Source organism: Balearica regulorum, chromosome 3, assembly GCF_011004875.1.
Source record: "Balearica regulorum gibbericeps isolate bBalReg1 chromosome 3, bBalReg1.pri, whole genome shotgun sequence".
Classification (NCBI taxonomy): domain Eukaryota; kingdom Metazoa; phylum Chordata; class Aves; order Gruiformes; family Gruidae; genus Balearica; species Balearica regulorum.
This window is the reverse complement of record NC_046186.1, coordinates 30,119,876-30,137,523: the sequence shown is the minus strand read 5'-3', so window position 1 is coordinate 30,137,523 and position 17,648 is coordinate 30,119,876. Positions and strand designations below refer to the sequence as shown.

General features: G+C 36.6%; 1 protein-coding gene across 1 annotated transcript in view; it reads left to right on the top strand.

The window, feature by feature from the left end:
* Positions 1-17,648, top strand: part of EYS (eyes shut homolog) — a 906,089-nt gene that overhangs the window by 366,748 nt on the left and 521,693 nt on the right. The window contains 1 exon segment of the mRNA XM_075747398.1: positions 16,790-17,049. Coding sequence (XP_075603513.1) covers positions 16,790-17,049 — 260 coding nt within the window.

The following is a 17,648-nucleotide window of genomic DNA, read 5'->3' as shown; positions in this document are numbered from 1 at the left end:
ATGTAGATCCTCATTCTTACTATAAAATCTGTATTTTTTCCTTTTGATGTGGAAGGACATTAGTAAAATTATATGTTGCACATGTTAGAAAAAAATTTCATTGGTTTCATAGGTATTGTTCCTTTTACCTACATACCTTAAAGCAATTCTGAAGTGGTTAAGAGTCAAAATTTTTGTAAATTAATTGTGTTGGTTTTAATGCCAAGGTGTTACCCATGTTTATTTTATACTAAAATAACTTTCCAGCCAAAACAGAAGCAAGGTTTCATCTTCAGTTTTGAGGCATTTTCTTTTGAAGTAGAGAAAGATTTTTAGAGAATAGCAGTCACAATTTCCTTATTAGTAACAACATACAAGACTATTTTGCAGACAGCATTTTCTCTGTTTTGGGAGATAAGAGAGAGAAAATGAAGCTTGACTATATATTTAGTTGTAGTGTAGGTGAATACATTTTAGTTATGTCAAGCAGTTCAGTAGTGAAATACTATCTAGCTCAGACAGCATTGATTTTCATCAGTGGTGCTCAGATACCTTAGATGAGTAGATTATATTGCTGTCGTTAGGTCACTGGGGTGATGAAGATAACATATGCGAAAAAGAATTCTGCAAGACTATTAACAGAATAAAGTCTAGCATATGTGAAACTGGCAGTATATGGCCTATAGCTAATGGAAGCAAAAAGAAAGATCGTTCTGGATGTGGGGTTTTTTTTGGTTTTTTTTTCCATTTAAGATGTGATAAAATAAATTAAGACTTTTCTTTTAAAAAAATATTTTTTTAAAAAGATTATGCTAGCAACTGCAAAATTGTTTTTGAAGAAGAGCATAATTGTATGTTTAGAAAATAAACATTCGAAAAAGTATGAGCTATTCAGCTAAAGCAGTTGCATCTTTCAAATTACTGCTTCTATGTGATAGTACAATATGAAATATATGTATACATGTACAAATTATGTGAAATGGTTCTAGTAAAAGTAAACTGTACACAATACGTAATTAGAAAATCGATATCATCTTCCCCACCGCTAGTTTCTATAGATAATCGAATGTTAGTTAATAGTCTTTTTGGGCTTGTCTGGGATTTAAACCGTTATGTTCTGTTAGATCAATAGAAGTATTATAGGAAAGTTTATGTAGACTGCATTACAGATAGTACACTATTAGAGGTCCTCTATAAAGCAGTGCTCGCTCTTCAACAATAGCAAGCGGACTAATGCAGGGTCTGTAATTACCATATTTGCTTCCACCAAATGCCAGTTTGGATGTGTGAAAAATATCTATCACAGTTATAACAGGAAGCCTTTATCTTTGAAGGTCACAAGTAGAAAAAAGGGAGCACAAATGTAAAAGTCACACCTCTCTATGAGCATCCGTAAGTATTGTTATGTATATCTCTTAGGCTTATTCATTTGCTATCTGGAAGGGGCAGTCATAAAATTTTCATAGGTTTGCTCTATTGAAATAATTCAATGAGACAGCCATAGTAGGAAATTGGATTGTATATCTTACAGTAGATATCAAAGGTAGATAAAGACATAACTGACTCTTGGAGACCAATTGAAAATAATTTTTGTTGTTTACTTTTATAGTTTTATATCAGAACAATAATCTTTTTTAAGGACAAAGCTATTTTTGAAATGCTGGTTGCCAGGACATGATGATTTCAATTTTGCTTTGTAATGGAATCTGTAGTAGGGAAGTATCTACCTCATCTTGTGAGTGCAGTATTTGAGCAGCTTGCTTATTTGTTTGTTTGTTTATTTATTTAAACATTGAGGAATACTGTCTGAGTTGAACTTAAAAATACTTACTTTTGCTCTTTTCCTGTTGTTTATATGCTTGGAATTTGTGGCAGTCCTTCATAAAATATTTCATAGGTTTACTTAAATAATTCTTCTTAGGCAGACTTAAGCAAGACCTGTGTTAGGTGATCTTTGATAAATTTATTCGTGGCAAAATGAAATGTTACTGCCTCAGTTATTTGTTGGAGGCTACAATCCTCATACATGATTAGGTGAATAGTAAGAGATTATAATTTGGCATAGTAGTTTAAAACATTAATGAAGGTCAGTTTGAGCAAAACCTTTTTTCTTTTCTTTTGCTTATTCTAATAACAAATGTGAGAACAGAGGCATCCTTGCTTCTTAATCTTTTTCTAAAGTCCTTTATAGACTGCCAGTATTGATGATGACAAGCTCTGTAGCCGTTCCAGCTGTTTTATTTTATATAGGCTCTTTTGAAAAATCTTAGTTTATAATGTTGAAATTAGCATTATGATAGTTGTTCACATGCTAAAACGATTTACCAGATAAACTTTGATGTATAATTGACTACTACTGACTAATGAAAATGTTTGAATAGTGCTCTTAAAATGTACAAACATTGGTACTATATGGTGAAGTGATGTCCTGATGACCTGATATGTTCTGCTGTACTAAATACTGCAGCTATCCTTGGTTATCAGTTGTTTACAAGTAGCTAATTGATTCTAGGCATAAAGTATTCAATGTGTTCTATATTTGGAATGAAGAAAAAAAAAAAAAAAGACCGTTATTTAACATGGAACATTACTCAGTTTGTTTTTTTATGCCATTGCTTCCATTCCTGGATTTAATAATGCTATGATGTCAGACTGAGCCAAAGACATACAGTTTCTTTTGTGGTATACCTCCTTGGAGTTTGAGTAGACCTAAGGTAAAGGTGAAGTGACAATCCGGAAAGTAGCTTAAAAAATAAGGATAGAACATTGGAAAAAAAAGATGATAAAGACATCTTGCTTAAATGACAAAAGTCTACACAGAGTTCAGAAGCAGTCAGAAACATGAGGGAGAGAAATGTTTATCTCATCCATTCAAACCATTCAAATCATTATGCAGAGACTATTTGCATAGACTTCTGAATGGGCGTGCATTACATTCAATTATTTTTTGTGTCAAATTTTCTAAATGTCTCAGTAATCTATCTTCAGGGTTAGATACGTATTGCACTTCATAAAATTTCAGAGTTGCAGCATATCATCTACCACTTCATGTTGCTGTGCTAATTATTACTAATGAAGATTAGCAATTGTAATTACCTTTATTTGATTGTCTTTTGTTGCCTGTGGTGAAAGGAACAGACCAGGAAAGATCTCCATTCCTCCCTTAGAGCAAAACTACCTTCCGTTGTTAGGACTCTTCCAGAAGAGTTCATTTTTCTTTTCTGTAATCGGTGCCATCTGTGTCTACTAGGTGCAGAGCTTTTAGGTCAATTGACAGAGCTACTGTTGCATTGCTAAACTTTCCAGATTTAACAAATATCTCACCTGCAGGGGCTGTTACCTGCTTGCAGGTGATAGCTTTTATTTTTTCAGTGCAGCATTCTTTTTCCTTTCATATGTCTCAGGTCAAAGAGGGCTTGTCTCAAAATAATGACTAAACAACGGTGAGAGTTACCTGTAACTCTCAGAAAATATCAGAGCAATACTAAACTGAAAAAAGGCATCAAGCTAATTTCCATATCAACTAGGCTCTTTACACTGAAATCTAGTAGTAAGCGGTTTCCAAGGGGAATAGTGCTGAAGGTACCAGTTTCCATAGGTGCAGCAATAAACCTAGTACTACCAGATTTGTCATCAAAGACTGACATTAAGATTGGAGGAGCACAAGCAAACAGGCAACTAGGGAGGTGGAAGCCTTTTGTTCAGGAATCCTTCAAAGATGGAGAGTCTTCTAGATAGCTGATTTATCCAACATCTGGCTCTAACAGATTATATAACATCAGCTTCTTAGACACAGCATGACAGCTGATTCCCTCTGATTCTTGAAAGAATGAATACTTCTCTTTTTCTCTACCAAAGTGAATCAGTACCATCCAAGATACTGGAGGTAGATTCTTTACTTACTATTCACTGTAGCATTGATTTAGGGATACCATGTTTTCACAAAGGAAGGTTTTTCTCTCTGGCAGACTCAATCTTTGGAGAAATGTTGCCTGTTAAAAAGGATGCAAATTACGTATTTTCCCCCAGATTGCTGGATGGGATCTTGAGTTACCTTGTTGCTGTTGTAGTGATTGTTGTTGTTCCAATGTGGGATGAAGGATGCGTAGGCAAAGAATGCAGCTCTTGATGTTAGTGACAACAGATGGTAGGATAAAAAGGAATGTATGTCCTTTTCCCTTTCCCTTTTGTCAGGAACAGAAGGAAGTCTAAAGCAGGTTTATTTATGGATGATGTTACTGAAAAGAGCAGCTTCACATGCCAGAATGCATAAACACTCTATATGGGGGTCTGCAGTAATTCAAGAAATTAATGCTGCTACTCAGAAAATGGTTTTACACACTGAACACAAATTTAGACAGATATTTCTTTCTCTTTACTCTTCCTTGTGTGCTAACTTGCTAAGCTGCATTCCAAAATTTTCACATGACTGTGACACCCTTCTGATATAACTTGGGGAATTTAGGAGAAGGAAGTTCCTGTTTTTTTTAAGGGTTGATTTGGTATTTTTTACACTTTGTATAATTTCTTCTAAAAATCTTGAGCATGGTAAGTAGTTTTTCCTAGCACCCTACATAATAATCAAAACTGTAAAGCAAAAGTAAAAAAAAAAAACCTCCCAAAACATGAAAAACTTCTTTTTGTAATTTTTAATGATTTCTGGTGGCATCTAAAATAGGAGTTTCAGGAGATAAGACTGATGGGAGGGCACTTCACCATTTTCCATGTGGTCATGGTCTGTGAACAAGATGGTTGATACCAAGCCATATTGTATTTTCTGGTTCCAAGCCATATGACCTGAGTGACAGCGGTTCTCAGTTTTACTTATTGTCTTCATTAATTAAAAGTATTCAGAGTATTCGGTTTCTGCTTTTTTTAAGCACAAACGTTCATTCTAATGAGACTGCCCTCTAGTGATTGTTTTCCTGGTGATTTTTAATTATTTTAATATTTCCCAGCCAAAACAGAAAACAATTTAATTTCATCTGGCTTTGTAGATAGGAAGGTTTGCTGCAAAATCCTTCTTGAGATAAATATGCAAATAGTTTTATTGATATGAAAAGGAACTGAGTGTACCTCTTCATTGTGGTCCAGTAGTCTGAAAGTTGCATGCAGTCTGACGTATGATGTATCTTGTATTTTGGTTTAGGAAAATGGAAAAAGAAAAAAGCTGCATTAAAAAATGGATAGTTGAAAGTTGAAATACCCTTTGTAGGACCTAAAATTCTGTTTCCTAAACCAGAAATACGTATATTGCAGCTGAACTAGAGCTTAAAGTAAAAGCCGAAATACAGCTTGCTGTCTTATTGAGCTGAATGTTACCTTGTGATTTTGTGAACTCACTGCTTCAAATATAGGATTAAGGAAGAAATATCTGGAAAACAAGCAAATAAAACTTTGTATATTTCTTCCTCTAAAACATTTTTTTCTTTGTGTCATGTCCCTGAATACACAGAATATTAGGAATAAATTTTAGTTACTGCTACCAAAAGGAAGAATGTGAGCAAAGGATGATGTGAGCAAAAGTATATAGAATAAAGAAAACATATCCTAAAAAATGAGAAAAAAGGACAAGGATAAAAAGGCTGGAGCAATTAAACTGGAAGGGAAGCCCTCTGAAGTTTTTCTATATGCCTCAAACACGCAAAAGACACGCTTACTATTATAGTAGCAGAAGCGTAATCTTTTTATCTCTCTTTCCAGCAATGTGCCTGCCAAATCCTTTTTCTATAGTTTGGGGTCAATATTCACTTCTATTTCCAGATTTAAGAGCAAGCCAAAGGGGTTCAGCATACTCATGTTTGTAGATTTTATTTATTTATTTATTTATTTGTATTGTACTTCCTGTTTTCTATGTAAAAGGGTTAATCCTTCTGATTTCTAATTTAGAAATCTAAAAATAGAAAAATCTCATCTTCAGAATGAGAAAATACAAATAACTTTTTTAACGTACCATCAGGAATATATTCTAAAAGTACAGGTCTAGCTTTTGAAAAACTAAGGAGAAACCAAGCGGTCGCTGTGGAACCTTCTGTTTATGGTATATTTTGTGTAGGACATGATGAAAACTAACAGTTAAATATCTGATACACTTCAGTTTTATGCCTACTTTTTAAAAGAGAATTATAATTTTAACTGTTTCAGTACTCTGGAATATGTAAAGGTAGAGGGAATAAGTATTTGTTATTATGGTTATAATGACTAAAATTACATAAGCTTTACTAGATCCACATACCAAAACCCTCCTAAAATAATTTCTGCTTCAGTTCTATGAGAAATTTATGTGAAACTCTTCACCGTTGGACTACCTTTTTAGTAAAGGAATGCAACTGCCTTTGAAATATCAGGAATACACAGCATATTGGATTGAAGATAGCATACTTTAAAAAAAAAAAAAAACAAAAAAAAAACAAAAAACAGCCCACAGAGTTGAATTTTCAAAAGTACCTGAATTATTTAGACTGTTAGATAGTATTTTCAAATTTGAGGAAAGCGGTTTGGTCCAGATAGTTCTTTGTGTGTCTGACAGAGAACCCTAAGTTCATAAGCCTATTTGCTCTGTTTCCTTTATAGCCAATGAATATGAGTAGATGGAGAGGTTCCTTCTGAAAGCCATTCAACTCATCTGATATCTGAACTTCTAAGTAACTTACATCTGTCCACTGACAAAACAACATCTTCAAAGTGGCTTAACTCATAATGTACAAACTTTCAGTGGTTAGAATTGCATGGGTGAAACACAAGTCCTAGCTAGCGTGCTCTGCAGTGTTTCTGAAGGCCAGATCTCTCAGCTACTTAGGTGAAATGGAGTTTACTCCAGGGTGAATTTTAGTTCAGATAGTGAGTAGATTTTTGGAGTAAATCTAGACATACCCAGTTACTATACTTTGGTTGGCTTGCAATGTGGAATGATCCTATACATGCAAACTGGAATCTTTCTGGATGAAACTAAATTAGAGGATACACTCAGTGTATCCTGTGTGATACAAATACTACTGGATATTCAGTCCATGACACAAGACTAGAACTAGTCTGAAGTAAATCAGGCAAAACATATATAGTGGTTATGTTGGGTCTACACCAACTCTTGCTTCACACATCATCTCTATTTGTGCCATACTATAGGGGCATAGCCTTTGGCTCCTTTCTTTCCTCTGTGTCATCCCAGCATGGAATGACAGGTCCAGGATGGGCAGTGTAAAGAAGACAGCTTCTGCTGCATAGGTGTAACCAGTGAGGCTTGGGCAACCACCTTGTTTTATTACTTTTTAAAATCGGACTAAGATGATGTTTTGCAACAGGAGGAGCTGTTTCATTATGATCCCACAAAGAAAGGCACTCAGACTGTATATTCAGTATCATGAATAGAATGCCATATATTGGAGCTAACATTATAAAGAAGAAGATAGTATAGAAGATAGTATAGAATCTTGCATCCCTTAAGGGAACCCTGAGTTGTGCAGCATCCGGTGGGCCTCCCATCTGGGCAGCATGACATGCTGAGTCTTTTTATGGAAAGATCACTGCATTCTGGTTATCTGAGCTCTTACAGGATTTTCTTTCAAGAAAACAACTCAAGTTATCATTTCTACTGTTAAATTGAAAGGATGCTCGCAGGAGAACTTGTTGCTGCAATCTTAGGTAAAGGCAAGGACATGCAGCTGGTGCAGTTACATGTACTGAGACTCCTCTGTTAAAATTAGCCAGCAAAGTTTATCCAGTGGTCAAAGGATGTACACCACACAGCACAGACCACAAAGCCAACCTCTACATGCTACGTGGCACAGCATAGCACACACCTACTCAGGTTAACTGTTACATGGATCACTTAACACCTTGATGCGCAGTGGTATTCTAGTCTGGATCACTATGGATACCTTTGCAATGGTATGCTACGTATCCTTTGCAGAAGTTCTTGGTAGTTTGTTTTGTTAGTAGAACATGAATTGCTGAAATGTGAGACTTGGATTAGTATTTTACTGTTTAAACAACTTCCAGTGCTCAACAATACTCACATTCCTACTGAACTAGTGGACAAACACTAGCAAAATATGGTTCCTTTTAGATACAGAGTCATCATAGAATTGGAATGGTTTGGGTTGGAAGGGACCTCAAAGATCATCTAGTTCCAACCCCCCTGCCACGGGCAGGAACACCCCCCACTACACTAGGTTGCCCAAAGCCCCATCCAACCTGGCCTTGAACATTTCCAGGGAGGGGCCATCCACAGCCTCTCTGGGCAACCTGTTCCAGTGCCTCATCACCCTCACAGTAAAGAATTTCTTTCTAACATCTAATCTAAATTGACCCTCCTTCAGCTTAAACCCATTACCCTTTCTCCCGTCACTACACTCCCTGACAAACAGTCCCTCACCATCTTTCCTGTAGACCCCTTCAAGTACTGGGAGGCTGCAATTAGATCTCCCTGGAGATGGCTCCCTGGAGCCATCTTTTCTCCAGGCTGAACAATCGCAACTCTCTCAGCCTGTCCTCATCAGAGAGGTGCTCCAGCCCACTGATCAACTTTGTGGCGCTGTTGTATTAGCAATGGCTGTTGGGATCAATAGCTTATATTCACTCAGTGCTTTCACTTTGCTATTACTGAATAGATAATACACAAGGCATCAGTTGGTCAAGTTGCGTAAATTGTTTGAAAAGTAATATATTCAAAATAATAGATTATTTTACAGATAGTAGTGTTCATTTAGGAAACTGACTTGCATACTGTTCAACAATTCATACAGCATATGGGCGGAGGAGAAGAATGAAAGTTGTTTCAGCCAGTTTAACCAAATATCTTAGGACGTATTCAGTGTAGATGTTACTGTAGTGTTCTTTTGCAGATTAATTTGATTCCTGAGGTGTAATGGCAGCAAGGTCGTTTGCATTTACAGTTCATGCACTATATTATTAGTCATTGTACTACTACATGTATTTTGCATTACATGATACAAACTTCTCAGACGCTTAGGCACATAATAAAGAGTTCATACATGCATGTCTGTTATTACCTGGTACCATTCCCCGAGTATTTTATCCATGCTTTTGTAGCCACCACTTCAGATTCAGCTTGAAGACTGCAGGTGGTGCATATACTTCCCATAAGACAGCATCTACATCTCTGTTAAATTAAGAAATTGTAGGTGCATGTATGACAAAGGTAACAGTTTAGTTTTCCTTAATTTCAGCTTCCTGTCATTATTCTAACAGCTGATAAAGGCAGATGGAATTTATTTTATAATTTAATTGTGAAATTGATACCTATCAATTTACTTTGTGAAAGACAAATTGCTTTTTACTCATTAATTAATCCTTTGGAGAGAGATGAGAATGAAAGAGGTGATACTTCTTCCGGTATGGCCACGTTCTTGCTGTACAAACGTACTTTGGAAGCATGACAGACATGAGTGTTTTGAGGAATCAAAATCACTGGATAATGCATGAGCTTCTTGACTGGGTCTTCCTGTGTTTTACTCTTTTTATGCCCTGAACTACTTCATCGAAATCAAACCAAGCTATTGTTTATTTCACTGCTAATGAAAATTCCCACTGTCAGATTGACAGCCCAAGGAGCTGAACTTCCATATTGACTAACCACAGTGGTGGTAGTTTAATACCACTTCCTTGCACTGAATTGAGAAGATGAGAGGATAGTTCTGTCTCTGTGCTCAAATTGATAGTTTAGAAAAAGTGATGATGACTACTGTAGTAATTGTAATAATGAAGAGTGATTTTGTAATAATGAAGGATGTCCTAGTATTTCTCAAAGGCAAAGCTGAAAGGCTTATATCTGACCTACAGCCTTTCTCCATTTTCATGACCATCCTCTGGACCAGCTCTAACAGGTCCATGTCTTTCTTGTAGCAAGGACTCTAGAGCTGGATGCAGTACTCCAGGTGGGGTCTCACGAGAGCAGAGTAGAGGGGCAGAATCACCTCCCTTGACCTTGCTTCTTTTTATGCAGCCCAGGACATGGTTGGCTTTCTGGGCTGCAAGCACACATTGCCGGCTCATGTCCAGTTTTTCATCCACCAGTATCCCCAAGTCCTTATCCGCAGGGCTGCTCTCAATCCATTCATCCCCCAGCTTATATTGATACTGGCGAGTGTGCCAACCCAGGAGTAAGACTTTGCCGGCTTATGTGGAGCTTTTCATCAATCAACACTCCAAAGTCTTTCTCCTCAGGGCTACTCCGAATCCATTCACCACCCAGCCTGTAGTTGTGCTTGGGATTCCACCAACCCACGTGCAGGACCTTGCACTTGGCCTTGTTGAACTTCATGAGGTTCACATGGGCCCACATCTCAAGCCTGTCAAGGTCGCTCTGGATGGTATCCACTGTACCACTCAGCTTGGTGTCATCTGCAAACTTCCTGAGGGTGCGCTCAATCTCACTATGTCATGATGAAGGTACTAAATCGTATTGGTCCCACTACAGACCCATGAGGGACACCACGTTACTGATATCCATTTGGACATTGAGCCATTGACTTTAACTCTTTGGATACAGCCATCCAGCCTGTTCCTTATCCATCTAACAGTCCATCCATCAAAACCATCTCCTGTTTAGGAGCAAGAATGTTGTGTGGGACTGTATCAAAGGCCTTACAGAAGTCAAGGTAGATGACAGCTGCAGCTCTTCCCTTGTCTAGTAATGCAGTCACTCCATCATAGAGGGCCACTGGGTTAGTGAGGTATGATTTGCCCTTGCTTGGTGAAGCCACGTTAGTTGTCTCTAATCACCTCGCTGTCTTCTCTATGTTTTGACATAGCTTGCAGGAGGATCTGTTCCATGTTCTTCCCAGACACAGAGATGAGGCTAACTGGTCAGTAGTTCCCAGGATCCTCCTTTTTACCCTTTTTAAAAATGAGCATGATGTTTCGCTTTTTCCAGTTACTGGGGACTTTGCCTGATTGCCATGATTTTTCAGCTGTGATGGAGAGTGGTGTGGAAACTACATCAGCCAATTCCCTCAGGACCCTAGGGTGCATCTTGAGTCCCGTGGACTTCAGTATGTTCAGGTGCCTCAGGTCTCAAAGCTGACCTTCTTCTCTCCCAGTCCCTGCCATGAGGTTCAGAGGCTTGAGAGATGTGGGAAGAGAGATCAGCATTGAAAACTGAGGCCAGAAGTTGTTGAGTTAACCTCAGCCTTCTCTGTGTGAGTTGTCACCAGTTCTCCAGTCTTATTTATCGCAGAGGTACATTTTCTTTAATCTTCCTTTTCTGGCCAACATACCTGTAAGAGCCCTCATTACTCTTTGCATCCCTTGCTAAATTCAGTCCCAAATGTGACTTAGCTTTCCTAATCCCATTTCTACATATCGAGTCAGCATCCTATATTCTTCCCAGGATACATGTCCCTTGTTCCATTGCCTGTGCATTTCCTTCTTACACTTCAGTTTGTCCAGGAGGTCCTTACTAAGCTATGCTGGCTCTTGTCTTCTTTGCCTAATTTCTTATATGAGAAAAATCAAGAGCTGTTATGCTCTAAGAAAAAGGTCCTTAAAGAGCTACCGGCTCTGTTTAGCTCCTTTGTCCCTGAGGGCAGTTTCCTAGGGGGTCCCATCTGCTAATTCCTTAAATGACTGAAAGTTTGGTTGCCTAAAATTTAGGGTCCTGACTTGTCAGCAGGCCCATATCCCTCAAGATTGTGAATTCCATCAGGGCATGGACACTGCAGCCCAGGCTGCCGCCAATGTTGACCTCTGTAATTAGTTCATCTATGTCACATTTGGTTGCTTACAAATGAAGAGCTCTAGGAAGAAAGTAGAGAAGGAATAGTGGAAGTGACAGTAAACAAAGGCTCAGGTGAATTTAGGGGAGAGGAGGAGGGACACGAGTGGAAATTTGAGGAGAACATCTAGGGGTGACAACTAGTGGGACTAGAAGCACTCATCAGAGATAAACTCATAACAGGGCTTTTGCAGGTGAAAGCTGGTGGAGTATGTAAGGTGGGTCAGATAGCTGTCTGAGGAACAGTGCATTAAGCTTTCAGAGAATGAAAGATGTTTGTGGGAAGAAAGGGGAGAGAGAAAAATGAGTATTTGAAGTCTCTGGTGATTGAAAGTGTGTGTCTTTGGAGCTTTGTGGTGTGTGTTGGTGCTCTAAATTCAAAGCTGTACATATATTGGAAGTGAGCTCTCATTTTACTGTTTAGGATGGTCTGATAGCCTCTAGCTTACAAGGAATAAATTTGTCACTGAGGACTGCGGCTTTTCAGGCTGTTAGTTGATTTCATTGAATATACTAGACAACATAAACTCTTATTGTAGAATGGACCATTGTTGAGTGTATTGTATAGCTAATATTGTTTAGGCTGACTTAAACTTCACTGAACATTTTGCCATTTCTCATCAAGATTCTGTCAAATAAAGAGGCAGTTGAATGATAACCACAGTGTATCTGAGGGTTCAGTTTAGGTTTCCTGTTGCTTTGGCTGAACCACTAAGGTAAAAACAGTTCTGCATCTTGAATATTGCATTTTTTTTCTGTAGAAACACCTGTATCTGTGGCACATGCAAGTGCTTTGACTGATATTTTCTGAAAACTTGGTACAAAATACAGAGGACTGAAATGACTATTTTCTTGTACTTTTCTGCTGTAAGATGTCTGAAAGCAAAAAATGGCTTCTTGTGAAATTTGTTTTGCTGTGGTATAATCATTTGCATTACTGCTTTTGTCAAGCTTTGGCATTTTTCCAGAGCTTCTTGCTGAGCTAGGTTGGAATGAGCCCACCAGTAGGCATTTCTAATTGATAGAAAGTCACTTTAGAACTCTTAAGATTCAGAGTAGATTGCAGTTCTGGTTGACATGCTGAAAAAATGACTTTGGCTCAGGGCAGCTCTTGCCAATATGTGTAAATAACTGATGGAAGGGAGTGAAAATCATGGAGGCAGACTCTTCTCAGTGGTATCCAGTGACTGAACAAGAGGTAGTGGGCAAAAGCTGAAATACATGAATGCATTTATTTGTGTCTGTATGGAAGGCTCTTAAATCTATGAAGAGATGTATGGAAAGTCAACAGGTAATACTTAAAAAAGCTGATCTATATAAGTTGGAGGACTTCTACACTTGTCACAATCAAAGCACCTTGTGGGATTTATATTATTAAAATGAATAATTTAAATAAAAGAATCATGCATGATTTGATTTTGTAATATCAATGGAAATATTTGGATTTGGTTATATACAAGAAAATATTTATATGGATTCTGAAGGAAGTGAAATTAGTTAAAATTTGTTAAATCAAGCTAAATCTTATGTTTCTCTCATTACATGTACTAGTGCATGCTTTCTTGCTAGTGTATTCTTCCTCTTTTTGAAGATGTTATTAGTTATTCTACTGTTTAATAGAATCTTTATTATTTAAAATTAAAATATCATTTCAACAGCCTGTCAGATTATTTTTAACAAAAAATAACTTTTTTTGGCTTCCCCCCCCCCAAAGTTTTTTTTACAACTGATTGTAAAATATAGAATAGAAAGAGTAGGATACGACTATTCTTGATGTTTCTGATGGGTTATCTTCTCATTGCTGCTCGTAACAGTTAGGAAAAACAAGTATGTAATTAGGGTATGAAAGGATAAAATGCTGTTTGCCTAATTGCATAATATAACTTAAATGTTTTTGTAATTAATTGGAAATATATTCCTTATTTAGGGATTTAATTGTAATTTTGTAACTTTTTCATAAACGCCAAAATTCTTGTAAAAAAGGCCTTGTAAAAACTTTAGCTTCAGAATTTAAAACTAATGTGTGAATAAAAATAGTGATTTTGTTTGTTCTTACGAGAAAATGTAAAAGACATTTTCCAGTTTATTTTCTTTCTGGAGCTTAGTGTGTTTCCTGCATTGTTTCTTTAATTTTATGAGTTTAGCAAAATTGTTTCAGATACCCAAAGTAATTTGTATTTATAGATGTGTGTATATATATGTATGTATACATATATGTATAAATATAACTGGTTTAGATTTATATTAACTTAGCTTTATGTAAGTTTTAGACTAAACACGTATAAATATAACTGGTTTAGATTTATATTAACTTAGCTTTATGTAAGTTTTAGACTAAACACATCTCTCAGTTTCTAAAAAAAATTCTGAATGTATTCCTAGTCAATACAGCAGAGAAATTTACAGGCAATAGGAAACTTTCATGCTTAAATATATTTTAATCACTATGTTTGATGAATATGATAGGTTTTTTATATATATAAAACTTGTTTTTGTAAAAATTGGCATTATTTAAACACCAAATACTGGCTAATGAGTTAAAAAAAGTTAATATAATTTCTAAACGATTTAGGAATAAACACCAAGTGGCATATTTTGCTAGCACTATTAGAAGTTTTTATCTGAATTTACAAGTTGGTAAAAGAACAGAGAAGTTCAGCAATGACTGCCTTATCTTTATGTGGTCTCATAAAAGCATGTGTTACTTTTTTTGTTTCTTTTGCTTGAGTATCCTAGAAATCATCTTGATTTTTGTAACGTAGTGAATGAAACGGTCAGTTTGAAAAGGACAACTTGTTTGGGGTTTTGCCTTTTGATCAGGTAATTCACAGGACTATCAGCTATAGTAGCTTCATTGATAATCCACATTAAAAAAATTCTGCTCTATACTCTGTGCTTTTAATACTCCTAGCACCTCCTTACCTTGTTTAAATAACAGGTCTCATTAAGACAAAATGTTGTCTTGGCTCTTAGAACTGGGCCTCAAGATAGATGCTTCTTTGTATTTTTTCACATTTAACGAGGGCACCAGCAACTTCTTAATAATACAGATGAGAGTACAATAAAATGATGTTATTAATTGTCTCCTTTGTATTAATATTAACCTTTGCATCTCAGTTGGTAGTTGGCGTGAAGCCAGGGTAGGACTGGCTAGTTGTGTAGTGTAGATAATTGCTGTATCTCAGTGATCTACATCAGACATAATGTTCCCTGTGGCCATACAGAATAGTTTTGATAACTCAAAGGCAGTTACAAAACTCATTAGGGAAAAGAAGGGAATGGAACATGTTTTTTGTTTGCTTCTCTGCACCTCAGTTACACCCATAACAGTTGGACCAGTTAAGAATTGAACCCCATTCTCCTAACATGAGATGAAGGGCTCTCCATCTTCATCTTTCCAAGTTACAAATGGAGCATAGAGGAAGCAGGAACTTCATAAACTAAGTCAAGAAAAAAATGAGCAGCTGTAAAACAACTAACATCTAATATACTTCTTCTGATCTGTTGGGATAGAGTGTTCTACTACATCCAGTGTCAGTGATTTGGAGATACTTAATTTGTAATATGGGCTTGTACTTTTATAGATTGACTACTTAGGAGAAAAGTAAATGAAGTGCTGAGTAGTGGGTGCACTGTTACTCAGTGTTACTCAGTGGGTATTGCCTCCAGATGCCAAATCAATGCTGCCATGTAGAGCAAAAGCAGATATGTTTGTTGTGGACAAAACATATTTATTTGTAAACATATTTCCAAAATGTGTTTTGGGTGCTGCAACTGATAAATGAATCCTGAAATGTGATTTTTGTCATAGTTACTTTAAGAATGCCTGAATGCCTCTTGATCGTGACAACTATTTTTCTTCCCATGAAAAACATACAGTAACCTGAGTTTTGAATCCTTATTGCTGAAATACTCAGGACTTTGAAATTATCAAGTTCCCTAGTAATACCCATGTCATTTCATGTGACATGGAAATTATACCCCACGAATCGATCACACAGAACATTAAAAATTTCAAAGAAAACACTGTGTTTGCTTTACAGGGGCCAAGTTTGCCTTTTGCGTGGCAGGCAATACCTGTGCTTTATAGAATAGCATTACCTAATTGGTTCTCCTTCAAATGACCTGTTTACTATTTAAGAACAATTCCTTTTCTATCAAACTATATTTGAATGGTTTACTGCCCAAAATCAAGATCAGTCAAAACGGGTAAGAACTGGTATAGTTAATCTTTCGTATTGTCTGTTGTCCTGCAAAATAGTTGTAAATATATGTTGAATTTAATCTTCTCTTCAGTGAAAGTAACAAGAGTGTGTACCTTTTAAAGCACATAGACCCTTGTTTTATTGCAGCTGATGAGCAAATTGTGTCTGCAAACTTTGAAATCATTAGCAAATTATTATATTTGAATTTTTAGAACCTTATCATATTAATGTATATAAAAGATATATATATCTTATCTAATTCATCTTTATCTAGATTCTTTGCAATCAGATGTAATGTAGATTTTGGTCCAAGTTTTCTCTTCTGTCCTGTCAATAATAGGTCTTCATAAGAGCATACAAAAAAGAGAACAATGAAAAGAGGATTCTTCTTTCATTTATTGTGCCTCTGACCTCCTACTTTCTTTCTTAAAAGTGCACTGAATGCTACCTGGTGCATTTCATTGTAAACACTGAAGTACCTACTTAGTAGTTTCACATATACGAAAAGATGTTTTTCTAATCTTAAAGCTTAAAGAAATTTACATTCCCCATTTAATAACTTGTGGTGGTGTTTCAGTTTAAAGAAGATCCACACATGATTCTGTCAGCCTTAACTAAACTAGGTGGTTCTCCAAGTGGATAAATCCTGTGATTTAGAGTAAGTCGTTTTGCTTTTGCTCATATAAATTGTGGGAGAAGAACCTCAATATAACTTTTATTCATAATGCAGTCTAATACAATTGGCAGAAAAAAGCTGTGAACAGAAAGAGTCTTGATATTTTTTGTATTTTTTTTAAAATAGTTAGAACTGATTGGGCTAAGTTGTTGATTTTTGTTCTTCCACAATGTCAGCTTTTTTTTTTTTATGCAGATGCTCGTGTACAGCAGGGTGGACAGGGCCGGACTGCAGTGAAGATATAAATGAATGTGATTCTGAACCATGCTTGAATGGAGCCACCTGTTATGAATCTGTTAAGCAGGGACAGTTTGTATGTATTTGTCCTCCATTTTATACTGGTGACTTCTGCCATCAGCGCTTCAGTCCCTGTGAGCTGCCGTACAATCCATGCATAAACAATTCAACCTGCTTGGCACAAGTTGATGGAAACCCAATGTGCATTTGCAAAACAGGTGAGAACTGGTATAGTTAATCTTTTCTGTTGTCTGTTGTGCTGCAGAAGAGTTGCAAATGTATGTTGAATTTAATGCTAGTGTCAGTGAAAGTAACAATGTATACCTTTCAAAGCACATAAAACCGTCATAAATTACAGCAAGTCTGTCAATTATGTTAAAAGACTGGTAATATAGCTGTCAGTTTGTCTACTATTAATTTATTATATTATAGTACTTATTAAATCTATGACTGTTTAGATTCCAGCACTCAGAATTACTATTTCTGAGTCGATTGTTACAACAACATAGAGGTAGACATGCACCTGGCCAGCAGAGCTAACAGACTAAATTGACAAAACAGACAGGCAGCAATGGACAAAATATATGCAAATTCTTAAAAATGCAAAAATTGGAGCAAGTTGGAAATGGTTCCTCTTCCTGCTGAGCTGTCAGGAAGGCCTGGCACGTCAGGGGACTAATCTTGCCCTGCCTAATGAATAGAGCGGATTGTTCTCTGTATGCACAACAAGCAAAATCATAACAGGTGCTGACAGCTTTCCTGGGCCATGGCTTAAAAGACACAATCTCTCCCTGGACGTACAAGGACTGCTAAGGTG